The sequence below is a fragment of the Mercurialis annua genome, linkage group LG1-X (assembly GCF_937616625.2).
Source record: "Mercurialis annua linkage group LG1-X, ddMerAnnu1.2, whole genome shotgun sequence".
Lineage (NCBI taxonomy): Eukaryota > Viridiplantae > Streptophyta > Magnoliopsida > Malpighiales > Euphorbiaceae > Mercurialis > Mercurialis annua.
Window position 1 is genome coordinate 11,993,584 of NC_065570.1, and position 14,016 is coordinate 12,007,599.

Below are 14,016 nucleotides of genomic sequence, written 5' to 3' on the forward strand. Positions count from 1 at the left end.
TATCAATAAAGCATAAATCCAATTAAATTTGTTTGGATCAAGAATCGAAAATAGATCAGAGATTTTCCAACAACTAAGATTAAATCGTTTATGTTTTTTTTATTTTATGTATGTCATTATTGTCTTTTTTGATAATTTTGTTTTGTCCTCTTAGAGGTTGTCCTTTTCATATGAAAAATTTATTGTTATTTCTCTGTGAAAGGTTTGTTGTTCCTTTTTTATTAGGATTTTTTTTAGGCGGTGGTTGTATCCGTTATCTTGGCTATAGTTTTTGATTTCAGAAATCAGTTTGAGAGTGATGGCGTGATGGAAAAATTTAATCGTAGACACTTTATTAACAAGACAGTTATATAATTTATTTTTTATTTTTGTAAATAAATTTATAAATCATGTAGTACGTTGTCTATTTCATGTTAAGTCATCGAATTTAACTTTTGAATTTCTTAGAATTTCTTACAAAAAATGACTATTTCATATTTCATTTAACGAAATTTAATGAATTTTAAAAAAAAATCACGTAAAGAACAAAATTTGTTTCTTACAATTTGCATATCCTTTGTCTTTTTTCTATTTGATGGGATTAAGAAATAATCAACACCATATAACACGATTAGGAATCATATTACCACTAGTCGTAAACCCGCGTATTTACGCGAAATCAGACAAATATTTAATTTTAATAATAATTTTATTAAAAATAATGTCCAATAATATAATACATTTGAGAATCGATTATTTTTCTCTTCAATGATTCGTGTACCTCCTCTAAAATTTGACTACAATCAGTTCTTATAATAAATTATGAATCTAGTACCATGATTTTCAATATTTCATAATATTCGTCAAAAACTCAACTTTTTTAAGCTACCAATATTTATAAAATATTTATTTAATTTATTAAATATTTTTTTATTTAATCAATAATTTTTTGATAAAGCATTTGGTTTTAAAATTATTTTATATTCAGATGAATTCTTAATTTCTATAAATTATTTATTTTATAACTTTTATATTAAAATTTTTTATTTTTTAGCTTGTATGAATTATTTATTTATTAATAATTAATACTAAAAGTATTTATTAGGACCCAATTTAAATAAATTATTTATTTAAATTTTATATATTTAATTGTATCTATTATAAAAAAAACTATTATTTAATTTTGTTTTTTGTTTTTAACAAAAAACAAAGCGTAAAATTATTCATACTGGGCTATAAAATGAAAAGTTTAGAAAGATTGGACTAATGGATCAGACGTTTTAAAAGTTGGGCTTAAATTGAAAAAAAGCTAAAGGTTGTGCTATTTGATGAGATCAACCCTTTCATCTATTATTAGGATTTTTATGAACTTTCAGAATTTATAGATAATTTAAATTAGTATAATTAAAAGGAAATAAAAAATTTGAAATTTTATATTATAATTCTTTTCGTAAATTCAGATACTTTGTTTAATGGTCTATCTATTGTTTTTTACTCCCCATTAATTGATTTCAAATTTTTTTGTATGTTTTGACTTGTTTGAAAATCTGTATCTATAGTATATGACAACTTAGCGATTTTTAATTTTTTTATAGTGAAAACATGTTAGTTAATTCTATAGCCGTCACTTTATATATTTGTCACTTTGTTAATTTTTGTCTAAACAAATTAGAAAATAAAAATAGAATAGTTATGAGAGAGTTTGCATAGTAATAAATGTTTATTAAACTAAAAAAAATATTGTTTTTTAAATATTTAATTATATTATTTAACTATATACCAAATTTCCTTGATAGAATATGTTAAATGGTTTAACAAAGGACAGTATTAGAAGATAAGGGAAAAAAGAGAGAAAATAGTTAGCATTTTTGTTATTATACCAGTTGAGTCGTTATAAAGACTTCTTCCATGTGTGAAAAAAAATTGCAAATTATGAAGACAACATAATTTAGTGCTTTAAATTTAATTTAGAGAACTTTCCAACTATTAGCTCTTGAGATTAAATAAAATAAAATTTAATAAAATATAGATCATGAAATTTACATAAATTGGTAACTCATTACAAAATAAATTTTTAAAAAGTAATTTTTGAAAAAATAATTCGTGATAAATCATTTACTTGTCACATAATTTAAAAATTGTTTTTACAATTATAACTTGATGAATAAAATTTATTTAAATAAAATGAATATTAATATTAAATTTTCATTTTCATTTTTTTCTTTAATTACAAATACTAATAATTTTTAAAATTTTCATTTTTGTGTATGATATCAAAGAACTAAAAATGAAAAAGGAGTACACATGAAAAATACAGATTTAATAATAAACAAATAGAGGTTTTATTTTCAACAAATTCAATTTTCTTTTTGATTTGTTCTGCTACATCTATAGCAAGAATAAATCAATTTACTTAAAATTGAATTTTTACAGAATACAGCAAGTTTCCAATAATCCTACTAAATAAGATTAGTATATGTCATTATGCTTCATGATCATTACTTCATTAGGCAAGAGGATAAAATAAGCTCTACATGCAATTGAGAGTTTATTCCAACAAACTTTCTTACCTTAAAGAGATACTCAAATCACAAGCAGTGAAGTCAATACACAAAACAAAATCGAACGTAGAGATATATATTTACAATTCAAAAAGCATACAATCACATTATGATGGATATGATCTCTACTACCAAAATATTAGCTCTCAACCTAATTTAGGCTACGGATTGACTTACTCAAAACAATTAATGATTACCTTTGCAAAGTTATAGTTCTTAAGAATTTGTCCTCCATTAAAAGCATTTGAAAATTTGCTTCTCTATTCACAGCATAAATTTCAGCCTCGGGATCGATTGACCTTGCAATTCCTTGTATATCCCACATCCATTTTTCCATTCTTGCCCGCATAACATCGTCCACACTATTGGATTTAAGTGATAGTAGGCTTCAAATGCATACTTGTAATTGAATTAAAAAAAAAATCAATTAAATAAATCGCATTTCAATAGTTTGATCATATGTTATTTTAGGGTATAAATAAATATTGCGTGTGATAAAATAGCAATACCTCAAACATTGTAATCCATGGAATATGTCCAATTTCCAAAGAAAACCCACTATTCCCTGCAAATAAAAATAGAATGATGCAACATATCATAAAAATAATTCACATGAAGAACCATACAAATAATGTACGAACTCATCAAGTTGTATTAATTATAACTCACAGTAAATGGAGTTTCTATTTTATATAAACACTGATTAAGTAGTTTATTAGAAAATAAACACGTATTGCATGGTAATCTTAAACTAAAGGATAAAGCTTCAATAACTATTAGCTTTTTATATAATATAGTAAAAATAATAAAATTAAGTTAAAAACCACTGTAGCCATGCCGGCGACAGCACCCACCACCGCCCCATCCTCATCCTCCCCTCCGACATCCAATCCAACAACCCTTTACTTCGAGAACTATCCAGATCAATGGTTCTATTCTGACCTACAGAGGGCGTTTGGCAAATATCGCATTCATGGAAGGGTTACTATCGCACGTAAGAAGAATCGTTCGAACAAACGATTTGGATTCCTCCACCTTGAACCTGGACAGGATGTTTATGACACCCTTTACCGATTGAACAATGTTTTTATTGGTTCAAAGAAAATCAGAGCTTATGTATCAAAGTTCCCAAACCCTAATATCGCACGGCGTTCTGAACAAAAGACAACAACGCAGATTCAGCTGAAGCAACATGATTTCATGCCTTCTTTGAGGGACTATCGGACGTACTCCCAAGTCGTTAACAAACAACAAATTGTCTATGATCCGTCACAGAACTCTATCCGCCCATGCTCGATAATATTGACTGTCAAAAAGATGCCGGATTTGCTAAACATTGCCTCTTATTTGCTGAATCATGGTATTGTTTACGATTCTTTTTCCTTACTTGGAGGAAAATATGTTCTGCTGAATTTTTTCAACAAGGAGGATGTTGATCAATTTGGAAAACTTTTCCCCAAGTTATTGGATTTCTTTACCAAAATCATGCCTTGGTCTGGATCTTTTAATTCTGGAGAACGATTTGCATGGATTAACATATCAGGGGTACCTTTGATTGCTTGGGAAGATAATTTCTTCAATTTCATTGGCGAAAGAGTGGGTTCAGTTGTTTCTCTTCACCCAATGATCTCTACCAAAGAACGCATGGATACTGGATCAGTTCTTGTCTCAACAGATTCAAGCCAAATAGATTGTGAATTTGCAATTACGATCAAGGGAGACGTTTTTAAGATTCAGGTTATAGAATCTGATCTTCCGGTTCTCTGGGATAACTCTGTGGACTTGTCATCCACTGATTCAGAAAGTGAAAACCATGAACATCTACATACAGAAGATGAACACATCCCTAAAGAACGCCATTCTGCAGTTAACAGTGTTCCCTTTTTATGCACAGACCAGCTCAACTACAAGCAACATCTTACAGAATTGAACCCTGACAGTCACTCCTCCTCATCAGTTAATTCAATCAATTCCAAAGCCACGTTCCCAGACCCGGACCGTATTTTTATTACTCAACGCAAGAAAGTTAAGAAATTAGCTCCATCCGGAAAATTGAATTCTTGCTCTCAGAGTGCTGCTATATCTGAATCGGAGGACCTAATTAGAGACTGTAATGCTAAACATTTTAATCCACGGCAGCCTGATATTGAGTCGGAAGCGAAGAAAACATGGGACATCGGAATGCAGTTGGGCCTATTTTCGGAAGCTAACCAGGAGGAAATTCTAAGGCTTTTAATACAGGCTTTAGACAAGGAACAACCAAACTTGGTTTAACCAGGTTGTTCTTTCCTTTCAAGGTCTTTTTCATTTTTAATGATTAGTCATTTTAATTGTATTGCTTGGAATTGCCGGGGTGGATTGACGTTTTCAAGGAAACAACGTATTATTAGATCTATGGTGTCTAAAAATCAACTTTCTATTATTGGTCTGATTGAAACGAAAAAAGAGACAATGGATGATTTTTTAATTAATCGTCTTTGGCCTTCGAATGATTTTGGTTACTGCTACTCTCCTTTCATTGGAGCTTCGGGTGGATTATGTTGTATCTGGAACTTGAGTGTTTTGTCGCCTACTCGAATAGTCACTTATTCTCGATGGATTAGCTTAGAATTTGAGCTGTCTTCAATCCAATACAAGTTTATATTAGTCTATGGCTGGTCCGCAGCAGCAGATAGGGTCTCTCTATGGGCAGAATTATCTACTGAACTTCAGACGGACAGAACTTGCTTCCTAATGGGAGATTTCAATGAGATCCTTCATCCGGAAGAGAGATTTAATTTCACAGGTTACACTCCATGGATGCGTGATTTTATGCAATTTGTTCAGACTTATAATTTGACAGAGGCTCAGTTAAGTGGAAGATACTTTACTTGGCAAAACAGCAATTCTCGCTCGAAGATCGACAGGTGCTTTTTGTCACCAACAATTTTTTCAATTTGGCCTCATTTCGAATTGAAAGCTCTCCCTAGGAGCTTTTCAGACCATGTTCCTTTACTGTTCAGCTCGGTTTCTTCTATTGATTGGGGCCCAAAACCATTCAAGTCGATCAATGCGTGGTGGAATGATGCTTCGTTCTACAACTTGATTCTGGAATCTTGGAAAGCCATATCTATTAATAAGCCGGGGGCTGATTTAGTAGTCAAATTGAGAGAGCTTCGAATCATAATCAAAGACTGGAATAAGAACGTTTTTGGTAATTTGAATACAAAATTTGATAAAGTTCAGCAGGATATTCACGCACTTGAGGCGAACATGGATGAGGGTCCAATTTCAGAACTAGATTCAGCAAGATGGGCAGATTTACATTCTGAATTTTATGATGTCTCAAAAAATTTAGAATCTTTATGGCACCAAAAGTCAAGGCTGAATTGGAATTTACACGGCGACAAAAACACGAAATTCTTTCACACTATTGCTGCGATTCATTCTCGTAGTAATTTGATTACTGAAATTGTTGTCGACAACAAGACTTTTTCTTTTCCTGAGGATATTCGGTTCAATATCCAGACATACTACAAGCACTTGTTTAGACAACATCTCTTGATTAATTTCTCTATGGTCGAACAACCTATCAAAGCCCTCAGTCACATACAAGCTGCCGAGTTGGTGAAGGATTTTTCGGAAAGTGAAATTTTTGCGGCTCTTTCAGATTGTGATGATAACAAAGCTCCCGGTCCGGATGGATTCAATTTCTTCTTTTATAAACGAGCGTGGCCTATCTTAAAACAAGACTTTCTTGACTTGTTCGATAAATTTTATAAAACAGGATTCTTTCCGCACGGGTTAAACACGGCTTTTCTTGTTCTCATTCCAAAGATGAAAGGTGCTTCGGATATAAAAGATTTTCGACCTATTAGTTTGATCAATGGAGTTTTCAAGCTTCTCTCCAAAGTTTTAGCTAACAGGTTATCTCCTATTCTTCCTTCACTTATTTCAGAAAACCAATTTGGTTTTATTAAAGGAAGAAACATCCATGACTGCCACATGATCGCTTCAGAATTGATTCACTTAGTCAACAAAAGGAAAGATCAAGTTTTTCTGATTAAACTTGATTTTAAAAAGGCTTTCGACTCGATTTCCTGGAATTTCATCCTTCAGATGTTATCTACGATGAACTTTGATCCGATTTGGATAAAGTGGATTACTTCTTTTTTTGGCTCTGCTCAATTATCGGTTTTAATTAATGGAAGTCCCTCCAAGAATTTTAATATGGGTAGAGGAGTCAGACAGGGTGACCCAATATCTCCGATGCTTTTTGTTTTGGCAGTTGAAGGGCTAAAAGCTATTTTCTCTAACGCTAATCATTTGGGTTTGATTGATGGAATTCACGTTGGAAATTATGCTGAACCAATTTCCATCTTGCAGTTTGCGGACGACACCTTACTGTTCATTCCGAATAACTTGGAGATGGTCAGAAATCTTTTGCGGATACTTCGTTGTTTTGAACTTATTTCGGGTTTACAAATCAACTTTCAAAAATCGGCAATTGTGGGATTGAACGTTGATGATGCTTCTTTGAATGCAGCCGCTGAAATTCTCCAATGTAAGATAGATTTTCTTCCGTTCACGTACTTAGGCTTGCCGCTGGGTTCTAAGTCGGTGAAGGCTGGTTTGTGGGAACCGATTGTAAATAATTTTACTTCTCAGCTGGCTACCTGGAAAGGCAAATTACTCTCACCTGCGGGAAGACTAGTTTTGATAAAATCAGTCCTTAGTAGCTTACCGGTTTACTATCTATGTTCCTTCTCAATACCTCAGTCTGTGATTAATACTCTAGAGCGTTACATGCGGAGATTCTTGTGGAGTGGATCGGGCGACAATATGGGATTCAGTAAAGTATCCTGGAATGACGTTTGTTTGCCGATTGATAGAGGAGGTTTGAACATAACTCCCATGCGTCTTAAAAATCAATCATTGCTTCTCAAGTGGATTTGGAAACTGAGAACGTCTAGTAAATTAACCCTTTGGTTTGAAGTAATCTCATGTAGCTCAGATATAACAGATTGGAGGGATTTGGAAACTATAAATATTGGGAAATTATCTCATTTGTGGCGTGGAATATACAATGCTTGTGTCAAAAATTCTCACATTTGGAATTCTTTCAAAGGGGAATTGACAGCTATATTGGGTAATGGAGCAAACATTGATTTTTGGCAAGATAAATGGGCTGGAAACTTGACTCTTTCATGCACTTTTCCGAGACTTTTCAGTTTAGCAATGGACAAGCAGGTTTCAGTTTTGGAGACTTTCAATGTGGATCATAATTCTTTTGGCATTCGATGGAAAAGAAGGCTTCGCGTAGGAGACCAGCAACTCCTTCAACAGCTCCAGGATCAAATCGTCACTTTTGTCCCAGATGTTGAAAGTCGTGACCATTTTTGTTGGAATAAGAAGGAAAACTATACTCCGGCAGCATTCAGGCAGCTTCTGCAACACTCCAGCAGCTCCGTTCAGTTCAACATCAGCTTATCTTCTGCTGCAAACCGTCGTGTTACCCATCAGCTTCCAAGGCATCTGAATTGCTCTTATTTCTGGGATTTCAGAATTCCTCCAAAGATTAACTTCTTCCTTTGGCTTTTGATGCGGGACAGGATATCATCTAAAGCAGCTCTTGCTCATAGAGGTATTTTACATACAGAAAATATCAATTGTTCTTATTGTTCTTTGGATGAAACAAGCTTGCACATTGTCATGCATTGCCGTTATGCATGGTTGACGTGGAATAAACTTCTTCACATGTGTGACGTGCATACAGCCTTACCTTTCAATTTGCTGGAATTCTTTAGTTTCTGGACTTCTCTTTCTGTCAAAAGATATCGGGTTCTATGGCAAACAATTTGGTTCTTTTGCATTTGGGAACTTTGGAAAGCAAGAAATAAAAGGGTGTTTCAGAATTTGTTTGTTGAAGTAGATCAAGTTATCTTCATGGCGGTTTGCAAAGCGGTGGAGTTTTACAAGGATAACAACCGGAATTTTCCTTATTCAGGAAACGATGTCCTTAGAAATTTAATTTTCTTTTGTAATTGTTATTAAGTTTGCCTATCTTTAAGGCTTTTGCCAATCACGTTTTTGTGATTGAGCTAATATATCTACCATTTATCTAAAAAAATAATAAAATTAAGTTAAGTTACAGATTAAATAGATTATTAAATCAATTAAAATAAAAGTAGTTTAAAAAAATTGAAAACTACCAGAATATTTTATTTGGTGAGAATCAATGAAAATACTCCGTTGGTCCTCTCAATTATATAAGTACTAGTCGTAAGCCCGTGCATTTGCACGGAATCTAATTAATAATTATATTTTTAAAATAAATTCATATAAATAATGACTAAATTTAATATTTTGTCATTTATAAAATAATTAATAAATACTTTATTCAATTTGAAAAACTAATGAGAATTATTTAATTATAATAATTTTTAAAAATTAAAATAAATGTTCTATTTAAATTTAAAATTTATGAAAAAATTATTTGGTATAAATATTTTATGAAGTTGGAAACTATTGAAAATTATATACTAATAACAACTTTTAAAAACTAAATAAGTGTTTTATTTAAGTTGAAAATTCATGAAAATGCTTTTTTCCTTTCAATTATATAAATATATAGATTATAAAAAATATTTTGAATGTATATTTATAATATTGGTTTATCTATTAATTTGGTATAACTCACGTCGTATCTATCAAAATATAAAATTAGAAAATTATTTTAAAATATGAGTGCAATGAAATCAACAACTTTTAATTTGAAGTTTATTCTGTATTCCTATAAACTAATTTAAAGAGTCATACCATTTATATAAAATTTCAAGAAACCACACAAACTACAACAATATGTACATGAAAAGAAAAAACAACTAAATTATTGCCTTTTCATAAAAACTTTGGAATCGAAAAACTTCCGGAGAAGGATAACTATTAATTGCCTTTGCGTACTTGTTTGATTGAACCATTATGTATAATATAAAGCAAGAGAAACCTATAAAATTGCTAAACGGATCTTCTATCAAACGTATAATTAAATTAGCGCGCGCGCACACACACACATACATACATACATATATATATATATATATATATATATATATATATATGATACACCGTCTTTCTAAAATTTTGTCAAATAAAAACTAAAAATAAATTAAAAAATTAATGTTCTAAAACACCTCGACCTTTTAGCCATTTTTCAATTTATCCCGACATTATAAATTCGTCAATTGTATCCAACTCCACACCTTTTCATTTTCAATTGTACCCACAAGTACTAAATTAACTTCTTTTCCATTAGATAAAGGTTCAAAATAAGTCATTCATTTTGAAATCTTCAAATGAAAAGGAGTTCAAATAAGTCATTTATAAGAGATTTTTTGAATTTTTTTTGAATGAAAAAAATCCAATTTACAAAATTGGGTACAATTGAAACCCAAAGATATAAATTTGGGTATAATGGATGATTTTGTAACATTAGAATGAAATTGAAAAATAGCTAAAAAGTCGAGGATTTTCTGCAGCATTAACCAAAAAATAATAATTCAACCAAAATCCTTACTACTATATTTTATATGGTTTAATGACGTAAAAAATCATAAACTTTAGTGTGTTTTGCAAATTTAACATAAACTTTCAATTTTGGCAAATTAATACAAAATTTTTTGATTTTTGTTAATTTCAGCACTGATCAAGTTTCCTTCAAAAAAATAGAGAAAAATGTTGATGTGGATCCCAAAATATTTTATATTGATAAACCAAAATCACTTCAAACCAAAGGAACGTAAGCTATGTTCAACAATGTATATCATTGTGTATTAAAAAATTTGATATCTCCCGTTCAAGTTTTTATACAAAATGATTGTATATAATTTTTAGACCATTTTCTGCATTAGGATACGAAATTTTACAATGAAACTATAGAAAGAGACATGACAATATCATGAAAATTGAGAAAAATATAAATCACGTAAAACTTCTATATTTTGTTTGGAGAAGTAAAACTTCTACTAATCTCATTACATATCATTGTACTACATATTCTCCTACTTTCCCTCCACCTCTCAAAAAGAATGTTGTTATCCTTATCTCTATGATTTCCACCTTGCACCATTCTGTAATAACATATTTCGGGATTCAAATATCTATAAACGGTGGTCATATACAATGGAGAAAACAGATCTCATAAGAATCATTGTCGCAATTGTTTAAATAAATCTAATTAATATCACCTATCGGTGCGGTGGAATTATTTAAATAGATTTATATATGTAGGATTGAATAGTTTAAATAGATTAGAGTTAGTAGTTTAGCCAAATTGTTTAAATAGATTAGATTTAGTAGTTTAAATAGATTAGAATTGTTTATATTGGAATTTTAATTAAATAATAAAATTAAAATTAGTTGTTTTAAAAAGATGGGAACTACCAGAATGCTCTATTTGGTGAGAATTAATAAGAGGGCTCCGTTGATCCTCTCAATTATATAATATATAGATAGATATAGATAATTATCATTCGTAGACACATATGTATAGGGGTGGACATGAACCGGTTAACCAGTCTATAAGGATAATTTGTAAACCGGTCCACCGTAATACGGTTTTTAAAATTAAAAACCTAAATCTAAAATTTTAAACGGTTAACCGGTAAGTCGGTTAACCATAAAAAACGGTTCGGTTTTTCGGTTTTGCGGCTTTTAACCATATAAATAAAAAAATTAAAGACAAAAAAAGAAAATTTATAGATAAAATTTTAATTCTATTTAATTTTTTTAGCAAACAAAAAAAACTATAGAAATTCAAACTATATTAAAAATATATAAATCTAATAATATATGAATAATATTAAAGCTAATTGAATTATTTGTTGTGTTGTTCACGTCTACTTTCTCTATTTATAGGCTTAAATATTCCTATTTCTATTAAGTAAGTGTTTTAATAAGGAAAACAAATTTTTTACAAAATAATTTTATATATAAATTCTCTTAAAATATATAAATATTCCTAAATAAAATATATATCATATATTTTTATGTTTAGATTTTATTGTGTGTATATTATAAAATTCATATTATTTTTACAGATTATAAAATATATTTTATTAATTATTAATTATTAAAAAATATATGAATATATATTATATAAAACGGTTAACCGGCAACCACGGTTTTTAAACATTCAAAACCTAAACCTAAACCATTAACAATAAAAACTAAAAATCAAAACCTAAACCTAAACCGTTGGACCGGTTAACCATATTTTTCGGTTCGATTTTCCGGTTTTGGTACCGGTTTATTTGCCCACCCCTACATATGTATGTGTTTCCATGGAAATATTTCCATACTCGAATTATTAAATTTATAGATTAATATTTAAATGAAGAAAGGATCAATGAGTCCTCAGAATTTGTGACACCGAATGATCATAGGGGTGTCAAATAGGTTGGTGGGTCGTGTTCGTGTCGTGTCGACCCACTATTGACATGATTAGGGTCAACACGACCCATTTAACTAATCGTATCAAAATCTTTAACCCTAACACAACACGAATTTTAAACGAGTGACACGACACAACACAATTAACATGTTAAAATAAGCGAATAACACGATTAACACAATTACACGACTAACATTACACGATTAACACGACCCACTTAACATTTAAAAATATTTAAATTATATAAATGTAATTTTAGCCTCAAATTTATCATTTAATACGATCTAATTATAAATTTTTAATACAATTAATTTTATTTATATATTAATAGAATTATATTTAATTAATTTAATAATTTAATTTTTTTATTTTAAATTTTATGAAATTAAAACTATTTATTTCAATATTATTATAAATAATATAATTTATAAACGGGTTAGGTGGGTTAGATGGGTTGACGAGTCAACCCATGTCACGGCCCATTTATTCCGTATTATAAACGGGATAACACGTTTCCGACACGAATCTACTAAAACTCAACCCGAATTTGTCAAATTTACGTTTAGACAAATTTTATTATCGTGTCATAATTTTTTTTAATAGTCGGTTTAATTTTTCTTACAGACACTCTTTTTTCGTGATTATCCAAAAATAATAAAAAAGACCATCCAAAAGTTGGAGATTTGATAAACAAATTTTTGAACAATTACTTCATACAACAAAAACAAATTGAGCCTCTCACTTGTAACAAAACATTTTCTCGGCTTAACTATAAATTTGTCTTCGTTAAAAACAACAGAAATATATCATAATTACGTGTCTGTGGACTGTGGTAGTGGTTCCACTTGACAAGTGTACAAAGCAAACAAATTGACCACGCTGGCATATGTCACAACCACATTAGTCTCAATTTTTATTTTTGTAAAAGTATTAATCAACTCTTATTAGTTGTTAGTTATGGAAACGGAAGTTGAGCTCACAATCTTTCAATCAGTGTTTTAAAAACCGGATCGGACAGGTAGGTCAGACCGGTTGAACTGCGAACAGGTCGGTGGTCCGGTCTGAAAACGCAAAAAACCAGACTTTTTAGTTGGACCGGATTGAACCGGTTAAATATTGAACCGGTATGAATCAGTAAAAAATCGGATGTTGAACCGGATTGAACCGGTAAAAAACCGGTGAACCAGAATTTTTTTCAATTTTTATTAAATTTATTAAACTGGTTAAACCAATCATTAAACCGATTAAACTGGTTGAATCGAAAACCGGTAGCCTCACCGATATGGTCACCGGTGCGGTTTTTAATGCCTTAACCATCTAAAATAAACTCTATCAGTCTCAGTAATCAAAGCAAATTAGTCTACGTCTCCCACATATATAATAGTTCACATTTTCATTCTTCATACTAACAATTAATTATATAATCTCATTTTTAATTCTGTGAATAATTTAATAGATCCATTCTCATTTTTAGTATTAGTCAACTGAACTAAAAAATATAATTTTAAATTCGTTGTTAATCTTTCTTTTTATATAAATATAAATAAAAATTATCACTCTATAAATTTTATTAGTTTAACAAATTTAATTTTTTCAATTTTTTTAATTTATTCCATTTTGAACTTTTACTTTATTTAATTTTTAAAACTAAAAAATTCAAAATTCAATAAATTCAAAAAGTTCAAAAATTGATAAATGTTAAAAGTTAAATTGCAACTGTTAGCTGATTAAATTTTATAATGATATTAGTTTTATTTAGATACATTAAAAATATAAGTTTAAAGATATTAATTTTTTTTAATTTAGCTATTTTTTTAATTTTAATATTTAAAATGGATATAAAGAGTAATCTATTGTCCAGAAATAAAAATAAAAAATTATAATATTATTTTATTTTTTATCACGGGAGAGAAAAGTGTGAATTATAAAAAGTACTAATTTTCTGAAATACATATTTCGGTAACTTATTTAAACTTTTACCTGTCAAGTTTTAACTTTTCTTTTCTCACTTTTTTTATTTACGAAAAATACTTTTTTTTTCTAATT

At 29.7% G+C, this 14,016-nt stretch overlaps 1 protein-coding gene across 1 annotated transcript; it reads left to right on the forward strand.

Moving 5' to 3' along the window:
• The first annotated feature begins 4,991 nt into the window (after positions 1-4,991).
• Positions 4,992-8,573, forward strand: LOC126664492 (uncharacterized). Its single transcript, XM_050356899.1, has one exon. The coding sequence runs from the start codon at positions 4,992-4,994 to the stop codon at positions 8,571-8,573; it is 3,582 nt and encodes a 1,193-aa protein (XP_050212856.1).
• The last annotated feature ends 5,443 nt before the right edge of the window (positions 8,574-14,016 follow it).